The 27,368-nt window shown below is 47.5% G+C and overlaps 1 protein-coding gene and 1 non-coding gene across 4 annotated transcripts; one reads left to right on the top strand and one right to left on the bottom strand.

Moving 5' to 3' along the window:
* Window positions 1-5,585: 5,585 nt before the first annotated feature.
* Window positions 5,586-16,379, bottom strand: Cd40 (CD40 molecule). Of its 3 annotated transcripts, none has more exons than XM_020168099.2 (9): window positions 16,251-16,379; window positions 12,560-12,638; window positions 12,104-12,229; window positions 11,641-11,787; window positions 11,232-11,325; window positions 8,440-8,501; window positions 6,832-6,918; window positions 6,686-6,714; window positions 5,586-6,166 (listed from the first exon to the last, which is right to left on the bottom strand). In XM_020168099.2, the coding sequence occupies exons 1-9, from the start codon at window positions 16,299-16,301 to the stop codon at window positions 6,008-6,010; spliced, it is 834 nt and encodes a 277-aa protein (XP_020023688.1). In that variant the 5' UTR covers window positions 16,302-16,379; the 3' UTR covers window positions 5,586-6,007. The 3 variants fall into 3 exon arrangements, with proteins under 3 accessions (XP_020023688.1, XP_073930983.1, XP_073930984.1); XM_074074882.1 differs by lacking the exon at window positions 16,251-16,379 and adding an exon at window positions 16,093-16,240; XM_074074883.1 differs by lacking the exon at window positions 8,440-8,501 and having other exon boundaries at window positions 6,027-6,166.
* A 1,290-nt stretch (window positions 16,380-17,669) lies between these two features.
* Window positions 17,670-17,776, top strand: LOC141423563 (U6 spliceosomal RNA). Its single transcript, XR_012448408.1, has one exon. It is a non-coding gene; the product is annotated as a U6 spliceosomal RNA (small nuclear RNA).
* Window positions 17,777-27,368: the final 9,592 nt, after the last annotated feature.

The following is a 27,368-nucleotide window of genomic DNA, read 5'->3' as shown; positions in this document are numbered from 1 at the left end:
ATCACAGGGGAAGTTTGAAAAACTACCAAGGTCTAGACCAGCCACCACACCCCACCCCAGGGAGAGGTTTGATAGGCCAGGAGCTCTAGCTTTGCCTAGACAGAATGGAGCCGGCTCAGGCTGCCAGATCTGGGAAGAATGAGTCACTTCTCCTTCTGAGCCCCAGTCTCCTAAGATAACGGTGTGGAGTCGGAGTCGGGAGGATTACAAGTACAGGGCTGCCAGGCACAGGCACTACAAGGGGCTTCCTCCTAGAGTCAGCTTCATCCCCAGACTCTAGGTGCGACTGAGGTTGCTTGCCCCTCCCCCAACCCCTTATTCCCTCCTGCTCCGCTGGGCTCTCCTACCTCCGTCCTTATTAAACACCAGCCCCCTGCCTGCCTCCAGCCCCAGGCTCAGATTTTCATTTCCTCTGACTGCCCCCCTCCCCAGCCCATATTAACCCTTCCCTGGGGTCCTCCAATTACATTCACCCAAGGATTCAGTTCTCCAGACCCCCAACATCCGGGGTGAAGCTGGGGGCAGGGAGAGAAGTCTCTGCCTGACTATCCCATACTTCTGCCCTAATTAGTATTCCGAGGAGAGCCATCTCTGCAGGCCCCAGGATTTGCCAGCCGGCCAGTTCCTGGTCTCTCCAGTTCAGAGTGAGTAATTCTGTCCCTCCCAGGCCCATTTAAGGGAGTGAATAATTAGTTACATTCAATTAGACCTCTTGCTGCTACTGTGCCTCCTGCCTGCCTCACTTGGGGGGGACAGACTCACTAATGAGATGGCACATGGCTGACACAGGGGAGCGGGTGTTAAACACCACCAACCCCCCACCCCCACCTCTCTGCAGGGCACAGAGAGCTGGGAGGGCTGGGGAGGGCCAGCGACATCCCTTCTTCCCAGAAGGGTGGGGAGAGAGAGAGAAGAAACCAGAGATGCTGGGGATGAAGGCAGGAGAGGAGAGAGGGGTGAAAGAGATGGAGAGGAGATGGAAAATGGGAGAGGAAAGATGGGGAGAGGGGAAGGGCGAAGGCACCAGAGGAGGCTCAGGAGGGAAAAAGAGAAACTGCCTGGAAGATCCTGCACAATGGAATCAGTGCGACCATTAAGAAACACACTACCAATCTGGCATGGGGAGACGTCTGCTGTATGCTGCTAAGCAAAGAAGGCTGCTTACCAAACAGCACATGCAATAATAATCCCAAGTTTAAAAGATATTTTTGGCAGACAGCAAGTGTGGAAGGACCCATACCTTGTGATTGGCAAGGAAGTGGGAGGCCTACAGGTGGTCTTACATTCCTCTCCCTGTTTATTGTCCAGATGCTGTGTGTGTGTGTGTGTGTGTGTGTGTGTGTGTGTGTGTGTGTGTGATGTATGAGTATGACTTTTATAATTAGTCAAAACAACAACACTTGTTCGAAAGAGAACAAGGGTGAAGTGGAGGAGCTGGAAAGAAGTGGGTAGGAGCAAGCAGGAATCAGGGGTGGGGGGAGTGAGTGGAGGGCCAGGCAGACTCTGCAAGGGTGGGAGGGAGTCCTGGGGCAAGGAGGAAACTGGGAACTAGCTGGGCACCAAGGCCCAGCGGGATGTGCCAGAGTGAGAGAACACAGCAGAGGGAGGGTAGGAGAGCCCCAGGGACAGGGAGGCAGGGCATAGGAATGGAGGCCAGCCCCATCCCCTGCCCATGGGTGGGGAGAAGCTGCTGCCTGGTCTTGCTGGGCCCCTCCAGGACCCCTTTAGCCTTGCTGCTAGTGTCAGCAAGTCCCCCTACCACAACATGAGGTTTTCTTTCTATTCTCTCTCTCTCCCTCTCCAAATTAAGACTGCATCTCGCCATTCCTGCAGGTGGGTCTGTAATTTTCTATGTCAGAATCACTCTGGGGGAGAGAATTTCTCAGAGCAGCGTCTTTAATAACTTCTGCTGCCCAAGGAATCCACTGCAGCGATGCCTGAAGGCTGCAGGGCACTCCCGGCTGGAGCCTCATGGGTCACCATCCAATTAGCACAGCTGCACCAGGTGTGGCCCCTCCTGAGGCCAGCTCCCAGTCCTAAGCTTAATGTGCTGGGCCTCATCACCCTGTAGGGGGTGCCGCCTGCATCCAGGGCTCTCTCCAGCCTCTGGGATGGTTGCAGAGGAAGGAGAAACCTGCCTTAGGACACTGCTGACCTGGCTCTGGACTCACTCAGGGCCTCAATGTCCCCATATATAAAACAGAAGGCTTAGGCACAATTCGATTCCGTTGTTCACCCCCAACCCTCTGTAACATGTTCTCTCGGGCACTCACTGGAAGTTTTTAAAGTGTGGAACTGTAACATTTAAGTGCTGGGAGATTAAATGTTGGATTAAAAGTCCCGATTCTCAGCAATGTTCCCGCCGATTCCTTCCGGGCAGCCAATGAAAGGAACTGATAGACACTGCCCCCTAAAGATTCCCGTGGGCTTTGCTATCCTGGACTCCTGGCCCAGCTGGCCTCCCTCTCCAGCTCCTGGGTGAGTGTGGGTTCCAGTCCCCGCCTGCTTCCTCTAGAGGCTGGCTGCCCTGCTCGGACCTTCCTCCAGCCCGGGGCAGTCATGCCTTTTTTTGTTTGTTTGTTTGCAGTACCAGGGTTTGAACTCAGGGCCTCTCTCAGCAAGTGCTCTACCACTTGATCTACACTCCTAGCTTTTCTGTTTTTGTTTTTGAGATAGGGTCTGATTGATTGACTGCCTGACCTCAGACTCTTGATCTCTTGATCCTCCTGCCTCCACCTTCTGAAGAGCTGTGGTATTACAGGTGCATACCACCATCCCAAGCCCACCCAGCCACTCTGTCCAGATAGCCTATTAGCATGCGATCTGTTCCCTAACTCACTGAGTGCCTAAAACCACAAGCTTCTCTCAGTGAACCTGGTTAGAGCCGAGTCCTAGCTCTAACTTGTGAGACCTCAGTGAGTCATTTGGCCTCTGAACCTCGCCTGTGAAATGGGTATAAGAAACCACACCTTCTGCTGGTTGTCATGTGTAGTAAACCAACATGTGTAAAGTTCTTGGCCCTGTGCCTAGCATACAGTGAGCGTGAGCTCTTAAGTCCTGTCACCATGTATACAGCCCTAGCCCGGGATGAGACACACCGAGAGAAACATAGTCAATGCTAAGGAAAGGCGCTCACAGAGAGCATGAGACCTGGGAATGGGTGAGGCCGCAGAGAACAGGCTGCGGGAGGCTCCAGCCGAGAGCAGAGAGGCCTCTCACGGCTAGAGCCGGTGGGGAATCAGCTCAGCAAAGCCAGCTTCACTCAGGGAGGTCAAGTCCTGGTAGTCAGGCTCTTTGGATGTTACCTTAGCGCCACCTCCTGGCTGCTGTGTGCCTCACAGGCACCCCTCATCAGTGGCCAGGCAGGATGGACCCTAATCACAGGGAAGCATTTTCAGACCAGGCAGGACCCTTAGCATTCACAAGAACCCAGCAGCCCTTCATCACACATCTGGGACCAAAGTCCAAACCAGAGAGTAACTTTTCTGCAGCTACAGAAATTTCCTGCTAATCTACAGTTGAAGCAGAACTTGCTGGAGTCACCAAGAACACCCACCTCTACCACCTGTTGCAACACCACCAGATACAAAGTTGCACCTTCTCTCTCATGGGACTCATGGGAAACTTCTCACAGAAGCAGACCTGAGATAAGGACCAGAGATAGTGTGCTGAGGAGTTGAACCCGGGAAGTGGCACCAGGAACACAGAGGGCTCACTGTGGGCATGTGGGGTGCCGTTCCTCTAGGGAACCCAGGGAGATTTGTCCCTCAGCTTCATCCCTCCTGAGGACAAGGAGGCAGGAGTGTTTATCTTCCTGTGAACCCAAGCCATTGGGAGTACATGCTCTGCAGCTTTGACTTCCCGGCTACAAGCTTGCATCCACACCAAGCATGTCTTCAAGACCAGGAAAGCCCCAAGACCAGCCATCCAAGGTCAGCAATAGGAAACCACCTACTTATACAGTCATACAAACGCCAAGGACAGCAGCATCAGAACCATCTGGGGAACTTGCTAGAACCACACATCCCTGTCCCAGACTTGCTGAGCCAGAGACACTGGAGGCAGGTCCCAGCAATCTGGCACTTTAACAGACCTTACAGATGGTTCTGATACTGTTCCTCTGTCCTAAAGGAAGTTCAAGAACCTCTGACCTAGGAGAGAGCACAAGAGTACCCAACAGCGTCTACTGCAAGGGTGGCTGTCATTGCCAGATAAAGAAACAGTGACTCATCTGAGACCACATGGTGACAGGTGGCAGACGTGGATCGCTTTCGTCTTCCCTGCACATTGGAGTGAGCGCCACTAGCATTTAGGCTGTAGGTAGGGGAGGATGAGGTCCCAACATTCCCCCTCCTCCTCCACCACTTTGCTCCACTTCCTGAACTGAGGGCCTCCACCTGGTGCCTCCAAATGGCTCTTGAAGCTCTTCTGGGAAGCCTGCCAAGCAGGTGTCCATCTCTTGACTCCCAGCTGCCCTCACAGCTTCTATTGGGACAAGCCCTCTTCACCCCCACCCTCCAGCCAGCAGGCTCCCGGGGAGAAATCAAAGCCGTCTCACACTGGGCAAGGACAAGAGCCCCGGGTTAACCCCACATCTGAGTCTGAGGCTGAGTCCGCTGCCAGGGCTTTGTAGGGCACTTTGCATTCCTCCTCCTTCTCCCCCTTGTCCTCCAGCCTTCCTTCCCTCCCCTCTGCTCCCACTCCATCTGCTGCTCCTCCTGACGAGGCTCCCCCTCAGTTGGCACAGCAGGAAAAGAGAACAGGACGGTCTATTTTTATCCTGAGATGCTGCTGGGGGGGAAGGGGCACCATCTGACCAAGAAGCAGCAGCTCAGAGAGCAGTGGGGAGGTCAAAAGGCATTAGGAGTCCCAAGATCTTGCTGGGACATAGATTCCAGGGAGCAGGTAGGTCTTGGAAAAGCCCAGAACCAAGAATAGGGGGACTCTCAGCATGGCATCACTGCACACTGCTGTGTGGCCATAGGCAAGTCCCTTCACCTCTCTGGGACTCTGTTTCTACCTCTGTGAAAAAGGAAGGGATGCAGACTCTGCCCACCCAGGAAGGCTGTTTTGTGAACATGAGACAAGTCGGGGGAGGATGCCGTGCAAGCCTGATGCCAAATGTGCAACAGCCCTGGAAGGGCAGCAGCTTGAAGACATTCTTATCCTCAGAAAATGCCCTAATTCTGGGAGCCTGACAGAAAATTAAACAGCTCATGTCACCCAGCATGTCTACCCAGGCTTTCTTTTTACATTTGATGATCTTTTTTTAATTACATAAGCATTATATGAATTCACTCGCCTTTGGAGAAAAAATAAAGTACTATGGGAAAATCAACTTTCTCCCACCCCAGGGTTTTCAGTGTACCCTCCCAGAACCCTTTTTCCCTACAAATATAATATATATTAAATTTATCCACAGATATCCATCTACACCTACATCACACGATGCATAGCTCACTATCGTTCACTGCATGTGTGTACTATAGTGTATATATCATTTTGTTAGGGTATGTGCTTTTAAAAACTCTTCATAGCCATCACTCCACAACCTGCTTCTTTTTTCATTAGACAGTGTTTTTGAGACCTGTAGTAAAAATATATTACAATTTTATTGGGCCAGTCCCCTGACGATATACAGTTAGTGCCTTCGGCACCAAAAACAGTGGTGTCCTGGACATATGGAAATCCCGTAATATGTCTTTGGGATTCAACTGCTAGGTTGGGCTGGGCGGTTTGGTGAGCATTACTGTGCACCCACCCACACACATCAAAGTCCTTTCTTCATCTTTAAAAGCAGGTGGGGAGATTGGATGGCTCCAGGACAGGTGTGAAAGTTCTCAAAGATGAACTGAGCTCTGTGTCTGTGCTCTCAAACCTCACCAGTGCAGGCCTAGGGGGCTGGGCCCCATCAGTTCCAGTCCCTCACCCTCCTGCTGTCACCACTGCAGCAGTAGCTTCAGTCTCTCCAGCCAGGTGTCCATGCTGCCATGTCCCAAGCAAGGCCTCACTGTCTCTCTTGCACTGCAATTCGGCTCTCTTTGCCATCCTCCTGGGTGACGGGCTGGCACCCATGTAAGGTCTCCTGCACTGGAGCAGCAGGGTTGTGGCCAAGAATATCCTCCATCTCCACAGGATCTTGCCGTACAGCCTCGGGATGGAGGACCTGGAAAGCCAAGGTGTGAGGTTACCACAGCAACATGGTCAGCTATGACTCTGAGCAGCCTGAGAAGTAGACCCCCTCCCCAAATTCCTTCCTCTCCTGCAACAGTGGGTCGGTGCTGATTCCTTGGGTGCCCCCTGCCCCCTCCTGGCCACAATGAGGGTGACAAGAAGCTTCCAGAGTGGGAATGAGCAGAATCAAGGCACTGCCCCTCTGGCCTCCCTCCACCCATTGGACACAGCTACATGGTTCCAAATGCCAGGGAGGAAATAAAGAAGAACCAGTGTTAAGACTTTGCCAGTGGTGCCAAGTGCAGCTCTGTGGGGAATGGGGTGAGTGAACTGAAGGAGCCTAGGCTGGAATACAGGGGTGGATGGAGGTGACAGTAGTCAGTTCTGCTGTCCCCTCTCTGGTCACAGGGACAGACCCTGAACTAATTTTTCCTGCCCTCTATGCAACTATGAGCCAATCTTTCTTTCCAGCTTGTCAAAACTCTTGTCTTGGTCGCCAGGGGTGACATACCTTATCTTTTGGCTTCTTGATCACTTTTCCTAGAGAAAAAAAGAAGGATGGGGGGCATTGGGAAGGCCAGATCGGGATCAGGTGGCCAGTTCTGCAGTACCTCCTCCTCCCTCCCTTCCCCATCCTCTCCCCCCTTGGGGACTCACTGATAAAGACAGACACCAAGAAGATGACAAGTAGGATCCCTGTCACGATGGGAATCACCACCAGGGCTCTCGTCCGAGTCTGGAAACCTGGGGAAATCAAGACATGTGCAGGGGCTGGCAGGGTGGCTCAAAGCCATAGAGCACCTGCCTAGCAAGCATGAGGCCCTGAGTTCAAGCCCCAGTACCACACACAAAAAAAAGATGTGAGCATGCCCTGCAGTTGCTCCCACCCCCAATGCCCAAAGCTGTGGTACCTTGCAGACTCTAAAATCCTCCAGTGTCTGAGCTCATCTATGTCATGGGTTTCAAGAGGGTGGCCCTTGGGGAAGTGTGGCTGGCAGATGTCTTTAGGAAGACTAGCACATTTTTTAGTGCTTTGAGATAATGCCAACATTTTTAAGTTGGGGATTCTATATTAAAAAAAAAATCTGGACATCTAATCTCTTATCAGATGGGAAGACTGGCTCCCATAAGTCAGCAACCCCACTGGCAGTCATCAGCTAGATCTGAACAATGGCGGCCAGCTTGCCTGCTTCCCAGCACTCCCTACTCTGCTGGTGCTGATGTCCAGCTCTGCTTATGCCTGCAGTTACATTTGTAACTAGAGGGAAGTAAAATATTTCTTCTACCTATGTCTCTCTTCTAAGGGAGCAAATGAAAGAAAGACCAAGAGGTAGTGGTCTCTAACACAAGACAAAGGAGGCAAATGCTTTCAGACAAAATTTAAGGGGACACCAGAGAACTCAGTAATCAAAATAAGTATCACTTTGATGCCACATTTTGAAAGTCAGTTGGCAGGCACCAAGTGAACAAACAATAACTCACAGGTGGTCACCTGTTTTTTTAATAAGGTTGTATTGGAACCAGGGCCAAGAGTAGGGTGAAGTGAATAAGGCAAGGTTATGCAATACAAGGTTAGATCCTGTTTTTATTTAAAAGTTTGCTATTTTGTTCATCACAATTTTTGTCATTCCTTTTGATTTTTTTACTATTGCATCAAAATGTTGTTTATCTTAGTCACTGCATTTTAATGGCACTCCCTTAAATGATGTGAAGTCAAGTTCCTCTGTCACCTCATTCTAGTCCTAGCCCTGCCAAGAGGAAAATAAATCTTGAGAAAAAGCAAAGAGAATGTTTTCTTCTTCCCCCTGATCTTTTTCACTCACTAAATGACCCACCTAGTCCCTGTAGCTATCTGAGTTTGTGATCTGTGCTACAAGCCAACCTTCTCATTCTTAAATCAAACCTGAGACCAACAGAAGACAATGTCACAACATACTAGAACCTAAAGTATGTGGTGGCAGAAGAGCAATCATGAATGCTTCCAAACTGCAAAAGAAAAAAACAACCCATGCCAGGCACCTACACCATGGAAGATGCTGTGCTCATTCCATTTTACAGATGAAGAAATTGAATCTCAGAAAGGGGGAGCAATTTAGCCAGGCTCCCAAGAGAAATGGCAGAGCTGGAATACCACACCCCAATCTGCCTCCTCCTCTCACTTCATCTCCACTTCCTCTTTCCCTCTTGGAGTCTCTATGTGCCTCAGTCCCTCCCTACAGTTTTACCTTCCTTGACTGTTGCCCGGACCCATTATCCCAGACTTACCACAGACAGCATCAGTGAGCTTGGTTCCTTCCTGAAGTACCACCAGGTCTTTGGCCTCACAGCTGTGCAAAGACACATGTGCATATGGGTATGTGTGTGTGTGTGTGTGTGTGTGTGTGTGTGTGTATGCTCGTGCACTCACACAAACAAACAAACAAACGAAATATTAAGGCTTCCAACCACAAGATTTCCAACCTGAGGGAGGCAGTCAACAAGCAGCAAGTTCAAGTTCACTGACCACACATTATAGGCAGCATCCTATGTTGGTTATTATGGGTATGACAGGAACTCATAGCGCAGAGAAAAGGTCATTGCACATCTTAAAGAGTAATAAACAGGAGAGTGGATAATGAGTGCCAAGCCCTGTGATACAGGCTAAAGTGAAATAGGCATTGTTCAGATCCACAAAGGCTGGAACAGGGAGGTGATGAGTTCAGTGTACTCTCAGCCTCAACACAGTGGGCAAGTCTGTGTTTGGGGGGAGGGGAGCTTTCCTGAGGATTGTAGGATGTTTACCAGCATCACTGGCCAGTATCCCACTTCCCAGTTGTGACAACAGAAAATGTCCAGACGTTGCTAATGTCTCACAGGAAGCAAAATTGGCCCGAACTGAGAAGCTGTGGTTTAAGTCTTCAGAAAACTTCTCTGAGGAAGAAAGATCTGAGCAGGCCCAGAAGGATGTGAAAGTTTGAGCAGCAGTGCACTTCAGCTAAGTGGAACACAGGGGAGTCAAGAGGCTGACATGCAGGAACAAAAACCAGGTGACTGACAACTAGGCATGAAGGTTTTAACTGACGAGTCCGTCAGCATCCAGCCAGATGACCTAACCAACGAGAGCACCAGCTGGCAAGCTCAGGGCAGGAGAAGTTGCAGAAAAGTAGCCAGCCAGGAGCCTTGACCTGGAGTGAGGGAGACCTAGTTCCAGGTACTCCCAGAGGGAGTGGCAGGAGTGGACAGAGAAGGACATGACAAAGGGAAAACCACTGAAGGTAGGAGGAAACTTCAGAGAAGGCATGTACTTTAACCTTATGTGAGAAAAGTGCTTACGAGTTTACAAAAACACCTTATGTGTCTTCATCTTGTGAAAGGAAGGTCATTCCCATTTTCCAGATAAGGTTACCAAGGCTTGGAGGCATGAGGATCACAGGCTAACTGAGCTGCAGGTAAATTGGAGGCCAATGTACAGATTCAACTCCAGCCTGGGAACCTCCAGCCACCAGCCAATGCTCACCAGTAAAGACTGATCAAGCACATACTATGCTGCAGGCACTATTCCAGGTACAGAAAAAGGATCAGTGGAAGAAAAAAAAAAGCTGTATCTCAGGCAGGGTACAGTGGCTCATACCTGTAATCTCAGCTACTTAGAATGCTGAAACAGGAGGACTGTAGTTCGAGGTTAGCACAGGCAAAAAATAAAAAAGTTAGGAAAGAACAAGCCTGCCATGATGGCATATGTTTATAATCCCAACTATGCAGGAGGTGTAAGGAGAAGAATTGTGGTCCAAGGCCAGTCCAAGAGTTTTGTGCAAGACCCCATCTGAGAAATAAAGCAAAAAAGGAACGGGGGTGTGGTTCAGGTGATAGAGCACCTGCCTAGCAAGTGTGAGGCCCTGAGTTCAAACTCTAGTATAGGAAAAAAAAAAAAAAAAGCTACAGTCTCTCTCCATTTAAGGAGTTACAATTCACTGGGGAAAGGCAGACAGTAAACAAAGTATATATGGTATATATGGTAAGTAATTGTGTACAAAATAAAAGGAGAAAGAATATGGGTGTGGGAGTGTGTATTTACTCATTTGTTTGCATGTAGAATCTCTGGAAGAACACACAGGGACAGTGGCTGCAGGCAGAAGAATTTGAGACAAAAGAGAATGAACAGTGTGCTGGGGGATTTTGAGTAGCAGTAGCGAGAGGCGGTGTGATGCAGGGGAAGAGACTGGGAAATGAGACAGGAAGACCCAAGGCCATGCGAAGAAGTCTAGGCTTCCTTCTGAAGGCAGAGGAGAGTCATGAAGCCCTTTAAATGGTGACCTGAAAGGAAGTGTGAAGTTCACTGTGGTAAGTGGATGGGGAAGTAGCCAAAAGGGACACCTTGGAGGAGGGTGATGAGGCAGTCTTCACCAGACTCCAGTGATGAGGCCCAAACCAAAGTGACAATTCTGGAGATAGTGAGAAGGCTAGATTCCCAGAGCACTCAAGCCAGATGGACCTGGTGCCTGAACTGGAGGTGCAGGTAAAGGAGGGAAGTCCATGACGTGACTGTCCAGAGCCAAAGCCTTTCACATCAATCAGGCAAGGGGAGCAGGCAGGTGGGCCTGTCCTGGATGCACAGAGCTTGAGGTGTCACCACGTAAAGGTGAATACTCAGTAGTTGAGCGTGACAGTCTGGGACGCAGGAGACAGATGCATATAGGAACTGCTGCTCAGAGCAGCTGAGGAGATGAGACCATGGATGTGGATGAGATGGCCCAGAGGACGGTAAAGTGATAGGACAGCCCAGAATGAAGCCTGAGAAAACCAGTGAAGGAGCAGGAAAGAGGTGGAACAGGGAGGAAGAGAAAGAGGAGCACAGGGGCAGCACGATTACCAAAGAAAAGATACGTCAAGAAAACTGGGAGTTCAAAATGTCTACTCCGCTAAGAGAGAGCAGGCAAGGACAGTGTGGAAAGTGGCATGAGGTCACTCTGCAGACTTTCACAAGTGCATGAGTTTGTGTGGCTGTGGGTGAGCAGGGACTGAAGGGCAGGTGGCTAGAGAGATTAAGCAGGACTACCCTTAGGGGCAAGTCTTTATACCTCGTCCAAGGGCGACACTTTTCAAAAGCAGATGACACATTGGAGAAGAAGCCGACAGGGCAGGGTTCACAGATGGTATCAGAAGTCCCTGTAGCTGGGAATGGGTGGGAGGGCACATTAACCATCAAGTGGACCATGTGTCCAGCTCTCCAGGGAGCCAGTGGACAGGCAGGGCAGGAAGATTTTCTGCCTGGAGCTCCAGCCCCTGAGGGCTGCCGCCCAGTGGGACTCCTCCCACCCCATACCCTTGGCTTAAGCTAGAATGCAAAAGGTCTCATTTCCTGCTCACTTTAGCTAGACTGCCATCCCAAAGTCTCCAGTCCCTCTGTCTCTGGGGCTAAGTGCCCACTGCCAGCCTCGCCAGTCTCCTGTCTCCCGCTCCCACAGCTGACTCAGACAGGCCACTTACCCATCTGCTTGACTCCTGAGCCAGGACTGCATTCGGTGTGTAGGGCACAGCTCTCACAAGCATGGCTGGTACAGTGTTGGCCTTCCTCACAGGTGCAGGTGGTATCTGTCTCTAAGGTGCCCTCCATCAGGACCCGGAGCCCTAGGTCTGAGCAGAGATGGGTGAGGCTGGGAGCCCTGCTTCTGACATAGCCTGCTCTGTTTTTCTTAGAGCCTCTTTCTAGTAGAGATGATCAATTATTTAAGAAATAGTTCTGCCTAGAAAGTGTGAGACCCTGGGTCTAATCCCCAGTACCAAATAAACAAAACAATGACAACAAAAGAGGAAGCAGTTCAGCTCAGACTCCAAGCAACCAATCAGAACAGATACTGACTACTAAAATCAGAGTGATTGCACTATCAGGAATAATCAGCCCGAATATTAGTCCAGCTCCCAAGTGTCTCTTCCCCAGCAGCCCACGCACTGGGATCGCAGTATTTGTGCTGGTGACAGCGTGTCTCTCTATTCCAGGTGTTCAAGAATTCGCCTTTTCTGCAAGGAACACATTGTGTCTTGGGGTGCTCAGTGCAGTCATTCACCATCTTCTTTCCTGGAAAACATCAGGATATGTGGCAGCTCTGGCCAACTCAATGAATCAGATCCTTGTCACAACACGACCAACTGGGCTTGAGGGCAGGGGACTCGAGGATGAATGTCTCCAACCCTTCATAGTCTGGTGGGGAAGATGGAAGAGATAGGACCCCAGATGAGAGAAGGCAGAGGTTTACCTGGCAGAGAAGGGGCCCAGAACATTCTGACAGCAGGGTAGAGAGGGGAAATGGGTCATTTCATACTTGAGTTCCCAGTTAATACATGGGGTTTGCATTTGCCTGCAAACCAAGAGAGGTCTCATCATGGGGCTAGAGAGTTGGCATCTCACCTGGCTGGCACAAATCACAGCACTGACTGTTTACTAGGTACTGATTTTCTCTGCATGCTGTAGATGGTTCTGCGTGGACCTAAAAACAGAATTGAGTAATTGGAAGGGATCTCGAAGTCTCTGCTGTCGTTTCCTTGGCAGGAAGGCTGAAAGTCAAACAGGACAAATGCTGCCACTGATGTGGATCTCAAACGCAGAGAATGGAGGCTGCATAGAACTGAGTGTGTTTGGTTTTGGCTAAACTGTCCAATGATTTGATTATGAAAGTGCCCAAAGAATCATTCTGAGCAGGGTGCGGTCGCCCAAGTCTGTAATTGTAACTACTTGGGAAGCTGAGATTGGGAGATCAGGGTTCAAAGTCAGCCTGGGCATGGGAGACCCCATCTCCACAAAAATAAAGCTGGGTGTGAAGGCGTGTGCCTGTCATCCCGTGAAGCTCTGAGTTTGTCTGGCTTCAAGTGGCCCCAGTCCTGGGTGGGGTCATAGTTAGCTCAAGGACTCCTCCTCCCATTCTTGTGCACCTCTTCCTTCCTCTCCCATAATGGTTTCTCCTTCCAACCCCATATCATCTGTTCACCCAGCCCTCCCTCTTAAGAAGCTAAGATTATAGCCAGGCAACACGCCTGTAATCCTAGCTATTTGGAAGGCAGGAAGATGGAGGTTTGAAGTCAGCCTGGGCAAATACTTCTTGAGACCCTACCTCAAAAAAAACCCAACATAAAACAGGGCTGGTGGAGTGGCTCAAATGGTAGAGCACCTGCCTAACAAGCATGAGGCCCTGACTCCAAACCCCAGTACTGCCAAAAAAAAAAAGAAAGATTATGAAGGTGGAAGGATAAAACCCACCTCTTTCATTTCACAGATGGTAACACTGAACACCACAGAGGCTGGATCACTTGCTCAGTGTCCCACAGGGACAGAAGCTGAAGACCTCAACATACCCTCTTGTTTCCATCAACTTGGTTTTGCCATCACTATGATGGGACACCACCCATGCTATTAATTGCTTCTTGCTAATTTAAATATATTTCTTTTAAATGTAAACCTTTTATCATTGCCACGGGAGACAAGCACAGTATCACTTCCCATAAACAAAAGGAAGCCCTTAAAATAAATTCAACAGAAACAAAACAATGTTATTAAATCTCAGTTGGTTGCTTCACTTGCTGAAAGCCCTCCACCTCAGGCAGGCTCTTGTTTTTAGTTTAAAAAATTGGATTAGCCAGGTTGCCGGTGGCTCATGCCTGTAATCCTAACTACTGGGGAGGCTGAGATTGGGAAGATTGAGGTTCAAGACCAGCCCAGGCAAACAGTTCTCAAGAGACCCCAATCTCCAAAATAACCAGAGCAAAATGGACTGGAGGCGTGGCTCAAGCCATGGAGTGCCTGCTTTGCAAGTGTGAAGCCCTGAGTTCAACCTCCAGCCCCACCAAAAGAGGATTAGAAAGCCTTTGAGAGGTATCACTATGTTCTAGCTCCAAAGACCTCCTCCTGGAAAAAATGACAAGGATTATTTATTTATTTATTTATTTATTTATTTATTCTGGGGCTTGAACTCAGGATCTCATGCTTGCTAGGCAGGCTCTCTACCACTTGAGCCATTCCCCCAGCTGACAGATTTTTTTTTAAAGAATGTAAAGCTCTAAATGAATCTAATACAATCTTATTTTAGTTCTACATCCATTTCTCCTTAAAATCATCAGACACTTTGGGAACAGCCAGGGAAAAGAGCACAGGTTTGAGAATCAGACAACTTTGGACTCCAGACTTTGTAATACATACTAGATATTTTGCTTCTCTTAACCTCACTTTCTTTATCTTTAAAATGGAAGTAATAACACCTGCCCTGCAGGTTGGATTGTGAAGATGAGAAAGAATATATATGCATAGCCTGGCACAGGGTCTAGACCATAGGAGGTGCTCATAAATGACAGCTTTAACCATCATCCACGGATGAGAACCTCCTTGGATGCCCAACACCACAGCGCCCCAGCTACCTGGCTGGCTGTCCGGAATCCAGCTAATTGGTAGCTCTCGTTGACCTATGTATCTGAGCAAACTACTTAATGAAATGAATCTTACCCCAAATGGGGAAGGAAATAGAAAAGGTTACTGTCCCCAACAGAGCATCCCAAGGCACCACCCTATGAACATGAACCTTCCCATCACCCTGTCAGAGCAGTGAAGTCCTTGATACTATCGTTGAACACAAGGGGAAAATGGCTCCTCCTCTAACAGCTCCTCCTCCGACAGCTTGTCATTCCCTAGTTTCTACTCCCCATAGTTCTGGTCTTTCTATCAGAAAAGATTTTGGAACCAGGGCTTGGAGATTCTCACTATGTGAGAGGCAGACTCAGGAATCAGGCAGATGTAGGTTCATATCAGGTTCTACCATTATGTAGCTATGAGGCTTTGGGCAAGACAATTCCCCATTCTGAGCCTCAGTTTGCTCATCTGTACAATGAAGGACCTGGGAGAAATCAGACGGAGAATATATCCAGTGTTTTGCTCAGAGCAATGCACAGAAGACTTCAATAAATAGCACCTGCTACTCTTGTCACAGCCCATCCTCTACCTGGAGCCCAAATTGAGGGATGTGAGGGCAGACTCTATGCTTAAGAAGTCCACACCATGTTTTACCACGCCTTCTCCCACAAGGCACTCTTCTGCCTCTCTCCCTAAGCTCATTGCCTAGAGTGAAAATGAAAGCTTGGGACCAAAGTGCTTCCCACTCACTCTCTTTCCACTTGCTCTCTTCCCTTGCTAGGGACTTCCTACACCATGGGCCATTCCTGCCCAGGCCTCTTGCCAGACTCTACAGTCCCTGAAAGTAGGGGGAGACCAGAGGGGCTGGGATGAGAAAGCCAAGTAGTTGGGGGATTCCGAGCCTCCAGAATGAGGAACTACAAAAATACATTTAAGCCAAAAGTGAGTCAAGTGTGAGCTTCTGAAAATCCCGGAGATATGCTTGGTTGGATCTCAGCCATTGTGGTGCCTGGAGAAATTCCTCCTAACCCTTTCTTGGGTCTCATGGACTAGTCATCTCCCCACGGGTCTCCTATGTCATCTGAAAATTCAACAGGCAGAGGCATAACCTTGGGGACTCCTCCTAGTGAAAATTACCATTCCTTCTCAAAAAAGTACCTGGGCCTCTGCACACATCTCTTGCTCCCACTAGATGCCCTGGAAGAAAGCAGCCCAAGCTGGCAAGAAGATGATAACCACTAAAGGCTGGCCTCTGTCCACAATGGGAAAGGCACGGGGAAAGGGACAGGAAACAGGCGAGACCCGCCCCTTCCCTTGGCCATCCTCTTTTCCTGCCTTCTTGAAACCACTTCCAGTCTTGGTGGACAAACCCAGAGGCTGTCCCACACCCCAGGCTTCTGATCAGGTAAAGGTGGAGGCTCCCTGAACTCCAAACCGTGCACACAGCCCAGGCACGGCTATGCTGGCAGTGCCCTTCCTAAGCGCCTAGGTTCCTAAGTGGACTTCCGGGAATCCCAACCCTCTGGAAGAAAAGAGAGGCAGCTCACCTCATTTTTACCCAGGATCAGGGGTACCTTGCCCCTCTTCCTCGGACTCTCCCAAATCAGCTAGAAAGTTCTCTTCCCTGAAGACTTGCTTCTTCTTCCTTCCCATTCCCCACACTTAAATCCCAAACCGTTGTCGGGTCGGGATAGAAGCTACTCACCGCAGTCAGCAAGCAGCCCCAGAGCACGCACTGCAGAGGCAGCCCAACCATAGCGGGGTGAAACCCGGGCGGCGAGAGCTCAGGGTGGCGGGGGCGGAGCCTCTAGTAACTCCCAGGCCCCAGTCTGTGGCCCCGCCCAGGAAGGGGGCGGGGTCTTAGGGAGCCAATCCTGGCCGGCCCCGGGGTATTAGCTATTCAGGGATTTCCCCAGGACATTTCCCGGAGTTTAATTCTCCGCAGGAATTTAGGGACGTGCGATGAGCGGGGTAGGGGAGGAAGTGAGGGACCTTGCCCCAGGACCTCAAAGGCCACAGACGTGGGCTAGGAGCTAACCTGCTTCCAAGGGGGCGGAGGGAAGAAAGTGGGATCCCTGTAGGTGCTGGAAGGGTCGGGGGAGCTTACAAGGATCTCCATGCTTCTCCCCCGCCGCTGCCTCTGGGAATCCCGGCAGAATCGAAAGCGTCCGCACCTGGGATTGAATGGCCTGAGGAAGTCCCCACCACTACCCCTAAAAAACCGGAAAGGCCACAGCTGAAGTGCGGGGAGGCGTCTCAAGGAAACGGGTGTCCCAACTCAAGAGTTTCACTCTCTTGCAAAGGAAATTCCCTCGCGTGGGCTCAGCGTCCCAGCCTCCGCATCCACCCATCCATGCATCTATGCGTCCCCGCCGGATTCTATCCCATTCCCATCCAGCTCCTGGAGACAGGCAGGAATTGAGCACACCAGCCTTTTGTGGAATTATAGGCACCCTTGGAAAATGTCAGGACACTCGAGGCCCTCCTTGTGCCTTCATTTCCTCGGTTCCTGTCCCTTCCCCCTCAAGCCATTCCTAAAACAGTGCTTACTCTGCTTTGCAGCATGGATCGTCTGGGTTCTGGTCCAGGCTCTGCCACTGATGCAGAGTTCCCTTGAGACTCAATTCCCAATCCATCTCCTCAAGAAACCCAAGGAGCTTGAACTAAACAGCAACTTGGGATGATAACCCTCTAAGCTCTGAATTTCGAGGCTAGGCCAAGAAGCCAGGCCACACAGATCAGGGAAGCAGAAGGAAAGGGGATGCCTAACCCATTCTTGGAGCCTTTTCTGTAATGGGCACATTTGCAGCTCTTGTAGATTCTACCTCTGAAATCATCCCGTCTTCCATCGCCTCTGCCACTGTCCAATTCAGGAGCTCACATCTTTCATCTGGACTGTGCCAACAGCCTCATTCATAAAAGAAGGAATTAGGGGTGGGCACACAAAGTTGGCAGTCTCAACACAGACCTCAAGCTTCAGTGGCCCCTTGGATGGAAGAGATGATGGTCAGATACAAAAAGGCCAGAAACAGGGGTCTTCATTAAAGCCACACAAATATGACCAGGATAAAGAGAAAATTAAAATACTTTTTCCCTTTCTCAATCCCCTTTGAAAAAACAAGCAGTGCTCGCTTTGGCAGCACATATACTAAAATTGGAACGATACAGAGAAGATTAACATGGCCCCTGTGCAAGGATGACACGCAAATTAATGAAGCATTTGATGTTCTCAATGCAAAAGAGCTAATGCAAAAACTTTAAAGTGACAGAGGCCAATAGGAAAAGGGGACCAGGAACTAAAGAAAAGCTAGTTGAGAAGAATCAATTTAGAATGTAATACATATGTACAGGAAAGCAATACGAGGAATCCCCCTGTATAGCTATCCTTATCTCAACTAGCAAAGACCCCTGGTCCTCTTATTAATGTTGATACTGTCTCTTCAACAAAATTTGAGGTAAGGACAAAGCAGTTTCTGCTCGGAAATGAAGGGGTGTGGGCGGGAGGGGGAAGGGGGGAGGGGTGGGAAGAAGGGGGGAGAAATGACCCAAACAGTGTATGCACATATGAATAAAAGAAATTTTTAAAAACTGCAAAAAAAAAAAAAGAAAAGTAAAAACAAGCACAGTTTTAATTCCTTTGGGAAGGGGGGCATTACTGTAATCACTTCAGTTATTACTTATTCCTTATTTGCTTGATTCCAAAATTGGGCCCTTCACAAAACTGCCTGGGGAAGCAAATACACTGAATTAAAACATTAATTATATTATATGAAACATATCATAGCAGCAATTAAAGCATCTTAATGTGTGAAAGAATAAATAGTAGCCTTCGTGTTGCCCCATGGGGCGCAGACCAGAGAAGATAAAACGAAGATATTTCTGTACATGCACATCCCAGGAGAAATGTGCTGGCAGCGAGGCCCAGGGGAAGTGGGCTGAGAAAAGTGTGAAGGAGGAGGGTAGCCAGGAGATGAATTTGAGGAGGTGGTGGTACTCAGAGTCCCATGAAAGAGGGGATCCATGATGGCGTATGCAATAGAAACAGAGCAAAGGACATTCAAAAGAACAGGAACTGGATTTTGGAAATGGTCTTTGGCGTGGCCACAGGGCCAGGTGAATAGGTGAAGAGCATGCCTGGAGGTCATGTCCATGGTGTTGCCAGAATCTGGTAAACGGGGGTCCTAAGCAAACCCAATGGTGTCCTCCCCCAGTCTGCACTGGCTTCTCAGGACCCTCACTTCCTGACATGGCCTGCATCTCTACCCAGCCTTCCAGCCCTGCTCCCTGGCTGTACCATGCTGCCACCACTGCCTGACAGCCTTCTCCCACTCTTCTTTCATCTCATGCTTCAAGACTTGGCTTAAAGCCAGTGCTGGTGGCTCACGCCTGTAATCCTAGCTACTCATTAGGCAGAGATCAGGAGGCTCATTGTTGGGAGCCAACCTGGGCAAATAGTTCACGAGACGCTATCTTGAAAATATCCAACACAAAAAAAGGGCTGAAGGAGTGGCTCAAGTGGTAGAATGCATGCCTAGCAAGCATGAGGCCATGAGTTCAAACCCCAGTTACTCCCTATTCCCCAAGAAAAAGACTTGGTTCAGGTGCCCCTCCTCTAGAATCTCCCCACCCCTGCAGCCAACTAGGATGTGGACAACTTCTTCCCCAGGCTCCCTCTGACCCCTGTGGCTGCTTACCTGAGTGAGACTACAGCTCCTCCACACCGTACTTCAATTTTCCTGTTTATTTGTGGAACCGGTGTATTGAAGCAACTCAACTCCGTGGGACATAGTAATGAAGCTTTTTCTCCTAATCTCTGACTTCAGCCATGCTGGGCTGAATTTCCTTTTCTTTTCTTGGGCAGATGGCATTGCTATTGGATCACTTTCTGTTGTTAAACATCCATCCATTGACGCTTTATTCTCAAACTCAATTTAAATCTCATTTTATCTTCTCCCCTACTCATCCAAGGGTTAACTTGACCAAGGACCCAGTATCCAGCCTTCTGGAAGAAAAGGAAAGTAGCCTAGTTGGAGACACACTAGCACCCATTCCCTTGTTGAAATGGGGAGAAATGACAAGGAACGTGCAAATATCACTGCCCATGCCACCCCAGCAAGAGCCTTCTCTCTGTTGGTTGGCCCTCCTTGTCTGGGCTTATGGTTCCTCATGGGACACATTAGTAATTTCATGGGGGCTCCTGCACTACATAGTCCTCTGGCAGGGGGCATCTGACTCAGGCCTGACCCCTCCTACCTTGCTGCCTCATCACCTGGTCCTGTCACTGATAAGACCATTCTGCCCAGCAGTCAGCCTGGTTGGGTGAGACATCAGAAAGGTGCTCCAGCCTGGCTAATTACCACGGCGTCCACTTGACCCACAGGGACACCCACACTCTGGCCAGCTGCTCCACAGTGCCCCCTCTTTCCTCCTCTCTTCTCCCCTGCTCAGATAGGTATGGTCTCCTGCCAAGTAGATCCTGTGCAGGAATACCATCCCTTATCCTCTTCTTGCAGTCACCCTCAACCTCCATGAGTGACTCCCTCTGAGCTTCCCCCTCCCCACACCCCTTTACTTGGAAGGGAAGGGAATTGCCTCCCATTAAACACTATATTACTCAATAAAAATCAAAGACCCTGGGATTATTATATGGACAAGGAAGAAGAAATTGAGTTTTGGCTAGTGGGCCAGTTCTGCCTCCTATAGTAAACCTTGAAGGGAACATCTCTGGCTCTCTAGAATGCAGGGTGGCTGGGGCCTGCTGGCTTTGGCATTTGTCGTATTACCAATTTCTAAGTGACAGAGGACTCTTGCTCCATAACCTTTGGGCTGGCTCTTCCTCACATTTAACTCGATTCCTGGAGAGCAGGAACTATGTTATAATCATCTTTGTAGCCTAACGCTCACCCAGAGCCCAGGCACAGGCCAGATGCTGACCAAGTATTTCCTGAGTGAGTGTGGGACTATAAAGTTATGAGACTGAAGGACCAATCAAGACATGTCTGCTTGTTCCCTCACTGTCCTGGTTGCTGTCCATTTCCATCAGAGGACCAGCCTCTCTAACTGGAATCCCCAGTCCTAAGTGCAGACAAAAATATTTCCCCTTATTTCAACAGAGTTGAGCTGGAATTTGTCAAAAGGAACTAAGAAACTTAAAAAAGAACCCAACCAAAAATTTGAAAAACCCAAGAGCCAACAAAACAGAAGTTTTGTTTGGATTTGAAAGTGTAGGGTTTTTTTTTTTTTTTTTTGTAATGGTGTATAATATCAAAGTCAACTGTAATGACTTAGCTGATTGTGCTTTCCAGACAAGGAGAACCAGATCTGGTCCCCAGACTCTAATCTCTGAAATAAGAGATGCCTTTGATTGCAGGAGAGCAGACCCAGATCCCTTACTGTGGCCTCATGGTCCTCAGAGACTTGGTTTCTGCTGACCTCTTCCACTGTCTACTGCCAGCCATCTCAGCTCTTATCTCAAAGCTTTGTCTGTGCCCTTCTATCACTCTTCTTCCACTGGCATCTTCCCCAGTCAGATGTGGGGCAAAGGCACTTTCTCAATGAGGCCTTCCCTGGCCACCTCATCTAAAGGGAGCTCCTTCCACTGTCAACCGCTTCCCCAACCGCTGCCCTCTCTTAAGAGAATACAAAGCTTAAATAGAAGAAAATACTATTGGAAGAGCTCATGGGATTGACAGGAAGACTGAAGACCCAAACTCAAGCCAGAACCTTGGGAGGCAAAGCATAGATAACACTAATATAGATAAGACTGCCACAGAAAAGTTCCTAAAACCATCTCCATTTTGGTCAACTTCCAAGACATTCCCCAACCCCCGTGATCCCCACCTGCTGGTTCACACCCCTATCTAGGTCCTCTTCCTCACTGTACCAGGGCTGATAGGTGTGGCCAATAGAAACCAGCAGGAGTGATAGTAGGTCACTGAGTTCAGGCTATCAGTCTCTCTCTCTTTCTCTCTCTCTCTCTCTCTCTCTCTCTCTCTTTCTCTCTCACCCTCCCACGTTCCCTCCCTCCCTCTCTCTTCACCAGCTGTTCACCATGTCATGAAGACACTCAGGCAGCCTATGCAGAAGTCCATGGGGAAAGGAACAAAACTTCCAGCCATCAGCCACATAGGATCCTCAATCCCTAGGCGAGCCCCATATGACTTCAGCCCCAGCAGAAACCTTGACTATAACCTCACGTGAAACCCTGGCCAGACCCACCCCACTAAGCTACTTCTGGATTTCTGACTCACAAAAGCTCTGAGATAATTGATGTTTGCTGCTTCAAGCTAGTAAGTTTTTAGTAATTACCCAGCAATGGATATAACCAGTACAATTTTTAACTTACCCTGAACTTGACCATCACTTCTCCAAGGCTCAAATTCTTGAGAAGAGATTCAGAGTGGCTTTGACTTTTACCCCACATTCTGACTGCCAGAAGGTGGGAAGAACTATCTGTATGTTTTGGCTTCTTTAGTGAATGCTCTGTCCTTTCCCTTCTAACAAGAAGGATGCAATGATGCTGAGAGGCCAAAACCAGTCCATTTGCCCTCCAGAGTACCTCTAGATTGCTTGTATGTCCTTCTCTATTCAGGATGGCCTTTTTCTCCTTTCCCTACTGCCTCCTAAGTCTAGGCATACACCAGGCCCTAAACCTAAAGGACGCAGATGCTTCCTTGACCCAATTATGTGGTAGAAATATCTTCAAAAGTCAAAAGTCTGATAGCTTTAAAAATGCCAAACCCTAAGCAAGCATGGTGGCACATTCCTTAATCCCAGCACTTGGGAGGCTGGGGCAAGAGGACTGAGAGTTCCAAACCAGCCTGGGTTATATAAAGCTATATAGCAAGACCCTGTCTCAAAAATAATAAAAAACAGTAAAATATAATAAAAATTTAAACGTCACACCCTCAAGAAAGACCTATGAGCTGGCAAGTTCTTTCAGTGAATTAGTGGAGGGGGGATTTTGGGAATCAGAATTGAGAGACACAATTCTGTCTTTTCTTATACCTATAGCCCATTGAATAAACAAGTCTTTCCCACTCAAGATAAATATATGAAACAGATGCTTTATTACAGGCGAAAAATAACCCCTGGTGCTATCCCAAAATTAAGTCGAGGTTTTCATTTATACATTTATATGACTCCTGGTCCATCGGTTCCTTTATTGTGTCCTTTCATATACAGACTTCCTGTTTTATGTTTTCCTATAACACTATGCTATGTGTATTTATTTCCACTTTTTTGCAAACAGGTACCTTTTTTTTTCTTTATCTACCTTTATATTATCCTCTTTATAACAACCTGGTAGGGGGGGCCAAGGGGGAGAAATGACCCAAGCCTTATATGCACATACGAATAATAAAACAATAAAAAAAAGAAAACAGAAAAAGACCAGCAAAGTCAACTCAAAGAAAGAAGAGGAAGAAAACAATAAAAAATAGAAATTAATGAAATAAAAAAAAACCTGGTAGGTATCCTTGATGTGTTTAAGAATGTATTTGTTCATTTCAGAAGAAAAGGAATCTTTATAATTTTTCTGAAATCACTTTTCTCATTTAGCAATATATCCTGGAAATAATTCCAAGTCAATAGATTCTGGCACATTCCTGTTTAAAATAATTGTGCAATATTCCAAGGCATGGGCTCATCACAACTGATTCTACCACACTCCTGTTGATGTATATATCCAGGGTGCATCCAGGATTTCACTCTGCAAAACACACTGCAGTAACACAGCACCTTGCTTAGGAACTTGTATGTTTATGTCTGCAGAACAGATTTCTAGAAGGATAACAGATATTTTCAAAACACTTTTCAAAAAGAAAAAACTGGGGCAATTCATGTCAAAGGGACCTTTGCTTGGCAGTTTCTCCATCACTAAATATTATCATTCTATTTTGGGGTGGGGATTGAACTCAGGGCCTCACCTACCACTTGAGCCACATCCCCAGTTTATCATTTATTTTAATAATTGACAACTTGGTGGGTGAAGGGTACCCCATTAATGCTTTAATTTATATTTCCCAGTTATTATTGAAGTTGAACAGCTTATCAAATGTTCATCAGCCTTTTGTATTTCCTTTTCTATGAATTAATTTTATATAACCTTTGCCTGACAGCCTATGGGATTTTTTTCATAACAATCTCATTCAATCATGTATTCATTCAACTAATATTCACTGAGTATTTAGTATGTATCATATGTTGGGGTTATAGTATTGAACTAGATAAAGACCCAACTCTAATGAAGCACTCTTTCTATAATATGGTTATTAACATTTTCCTCTTTCATCCATGTTGAAAGAGAAAATGCCTCAAATCTAATTATACCCCTAGGTTCCCTCTATAGACATCCTCTGGCTGACTGAAATCATTATGGTTTCACGTTTTATGATGTAAAAAAAATTAGCACCAGGTGCCACTCATTAATTTGTTAAAACAAAAAGATCAGTTTGTCCAATCCTCTGTGTAGCACCCTGTTGGCACCCCACTTCCTGGCTGTCTATATTCACTGTTCAGTTCTCTACCTTGAGCACTTGTGATCTTCTGCCCAGGTCTTTTATGCTTTCAAGAACATGTTTAGCCCTTGACAGGGGCAGGCCAAAAATGCCAGAGTAATACCCCTGAGATTAGTCTTCTAGCAATGTCAGAGGAGGAGTTGTGGATAAATGCCCCAGATTCCACAGCTAGAAGCTGTGTTCCACACCATCTCCCCATTCAAGATGAAGCCCCAGTGGCCCACAGCATAACCTGCTCATTACCTCACCCTGTGAGGACTTCCTTTCTCTCTCTGTTTCACTTCCCCATGTTCCCTTCAGGGCTTCCTGGGGTCATCTTCCAAATAAATTAAAATCCTTGTTTCCGTTTCTGTTTCTGGGAGACTGCAATCAAGACCCTTTGATTTACAAATGAGGAACTAGCATCAGGAGGCAGTGTAGCTTGGTAGGTATCTGGTATCAGAGATCTGAGTCCAAAACCTGGTTGTGCTACTGACTGTGTGGCCTTGAGCACAATCCTAACCTCCAGTTTCTCCTCTGTGGACTGGACATGAGAGCTCACATGGTTTTTAGAAGGACTAAATTAATGATGTCATTTCTTATCATAACACCTAGTAAAAATGGTATCGATCATTAATATTAGAAAAACTGAGTTCCAGAGTGTACAAGTAGCTCATCTATGGTGACATAGCACCTGGAACTCTTATGTCTCGTTGCAGAAGATTCTATTGTTGTCTCCCCATGGACCAGAGGTATTACAATCATGGGGTTCCCCTTGTCCTGGGCTTTGAATACTCCTAGACGTATTGGTAGATTACGATGTCCAACAGAACTTTCTTACTTCTACCATTCAACGTGGAAGCCACTAGCTCCATATGCCTGGTAGTCACTTAGAATGTGGCTAGTACAACCAAGGATGTTCATTTGGTTTTATACTTTTAAATACAAATAGCCACATATAGCTAGCAGTCACCATATTAAACAGCACAGGGCTACAGAAAGGGGGTTGGGCAATGGTGGAAAGAATCTTTCTTAGTTCTTTTCTTCTCCCCTATTCTCTCTTGCCTCCTGTCTCCTCTCTCAGCCTGTGCTGTTCACTCCCTTTCTCAGCACTCTCTGCCTCCCCCGCACTTTGTGTGTGCTACGTCCCATGGCAGGGAGCAGCAAGGGCTATGACAACTGTCGTATTTTCATTCACCCAGAAAGGTGAAACAATCTTCTTTGTGATCCCTGAGCTGAAAGGCAAGATGAATACCTGCTATAAATATAGCTGAATAAAGATCTTTTTCCAGATGCTTCCATTGTTCCCTCTTCCCTTATAGTATTCATGCTGAGATAATTCCCAGCTTCTCAAATCCTCCATAGTTATAAAACATACCATTACCTCATTTTCATCTCATTAGATTTACAGGTCACAGACTACTTTGATCCTTACCAAGTTCATCATTAATGGTTTCAAAATAATGGTTCTTTCTGTTTCAGCATAAGCCCCACACAGAACTTCCTGCTTATGAATTCTTTTATCTCCTGCTTCCTAATTTTGACTCTCTAGTCTAGACACAGGGGTAATGGAGCTTTCCAAGTGCTCATGTGTATTTCACATCCTCCAGGATGCTCCCTGATTAGTTCTCTAACTCCACAGCAAAAGCAGTAGTTTCTTTCCAAACCATCTAATCCTGATGGATGGCATGGAAACATTTGCCTGAGTCCTATATGAGATCACAACCATCAGCTCCCCCAGATTTCGTTTTCAGGGTATCTTTCATTAACTCTGCAGGGTACAACAGAACACATGTGGGTTTCAGAGTCTCAGTCATGGGATTGGATCCTATGTCAACTGAGTCTCAGTTTCCTCATCTGTAAAATGGAGGAAAGAGCGCTTAGCCTTCAGGATAATGGCAAGATATGGAAGTCATTAAGAACAAGTACATCACCACTAGTACACTGCTCTGTGACCTGGGGTAAAATTACCTCAGGTAATTTAAGCAACTTGCAGCGAGGCTGTTCAGAATCTCAGAACCTCACTGTTCTTATCTATAAATTGAGGATAATAATACTTGTACTTAAGGGATTGGGAGGATGAAGTAGGTTATGTTTAACGTTCTCAGCACAGTGCGTGACTTGAGGAAAGTACTCATTGCTTCATATTCCCTGAGAAAGGCTTCTCATCCAAGCCATTGGCTGTATTTTTGTTTTTTGCAGGAGGGGCAGGTGGGTACTGGGGTTTGAACTCAGAGTCTCAGGTTTGTTAGGCAGGCACTCTACCACTTGAGCCACTCTACGAGCCATTTTTGTGTTGGGTATTTTCTCGTGTGTGTGTGTGTGTGTGTGTGTGTGTGTGTGTTGTGTGTGCGTGTGCTGGGTGTTTTCGAGATGGGGTCTCTCAAATTATTTGCCTGGGATGGCTTCAACCCTTAATACTCCTGATCTCTGCCTCCTGAGTGGCTAAGATTACAGGCGTGAGCCACCAGTGCACAGCTGTTGACTACTTTCCTTAGAGCAGGTTTCAGTGTTTTGTGTGTTGTGGATTCCTCTGGCTGTCTAGAGAATTCTACCGTATCCTTCTCAAAAAAATTTGTTAGTGCATAAACTATGATAGTTACAAAGAGAACCAATTATATTGAAAGACAAAACATTAAGACAAATGTGTGATACAGCACTCTATGTGCCTCTTTATTAATGGATTAAATAACAGGATGTAGTGGCAAATCTAAAACCTCCATCATCTCAAAGTCGTGATGAGTGCAAATAGTAATTCAAGACACCCACGACAACTGTAATATGATATGAAGTAGTAATATCCGTGAGTTCTAATGTAGCAGGCCCTGCTAGTTTTATGGTATTTACTGCTCCCATTCATAATCAAAATAAATGCTCACTTTCAGTTATTGAAAATATGGAAGTCAGTTTTTCCATCCAAGTTCATGAGCCCCAGGTAAAGGGCCCCTGCTTTATAACATATTTAGCACCCCTTTGTCCTTAGTGGTGTCTCCAAAGTCATAGATTAGGAGGTAACAGGAACAATCCCTTCACATCCCACTACCTGGTCTCTAACTGGACAAAATATTAGGAAGGTGATATAGAAAGTCCTATAAGAGGGGGAGACAGACTGACAAACTACTGCCAGCTAAACTTACTGAGCACAGTGTGTTTTACCTATATTAACACATCAATGATCCCCTCAATTCTTTGAGATGGGTACTATTACTATCCCTGTTTTACAGAGGAGGAAACTGAGACACGGGGAGGTTAGGTAACAGGCCCATGATCACACAGTTAGCAAATGAGAAAGACAGGACTTGGACCTGGGTAATCTGAATCCATAG

The sequence above is a fragment of the Castor canadensis genome, chromosome 5, assembly GCF_047511655.1.
Source record: "Castor canadensis chromosome 5, mCasCan1.hap1v2, whole genome shotgun sequence".
NCBI classification, from domain to species: Eukaryota; Metazoa; Chordata; class Mammalia; order Rodentia; family Castoridae; genus Castor; species Castor canadensis.
This window is presented reverse-complemented; position numbering and strand designations above follow the sequence as displayed.

Bases quoted from the DNA above. Each gene is read 5' to 3' on its own strand.
- Cd40 (XM_020168099.2), bottom strand. From the start codon at position 16,301: ATGGTTGGGCTGCCTCTGCAGTGCGTGCTCTGGGGCTGCTTGCTGACT. The intron at 6,715-6,831 runs GTGAGTCCCCAA...TTTTTTCTCTAG, and splicing joins CTTGGTGTCTGTCTTTATCA to GAAAAGTGATCAAGAAGCCA. The intron at 6,167-6,685 runs GTATGTCACCCC...TTGGCTTTCCAG, and splicing joins TCAAGAAGCCAAAAGATAAG to GTCCTCCATCCCGAGGCTGT.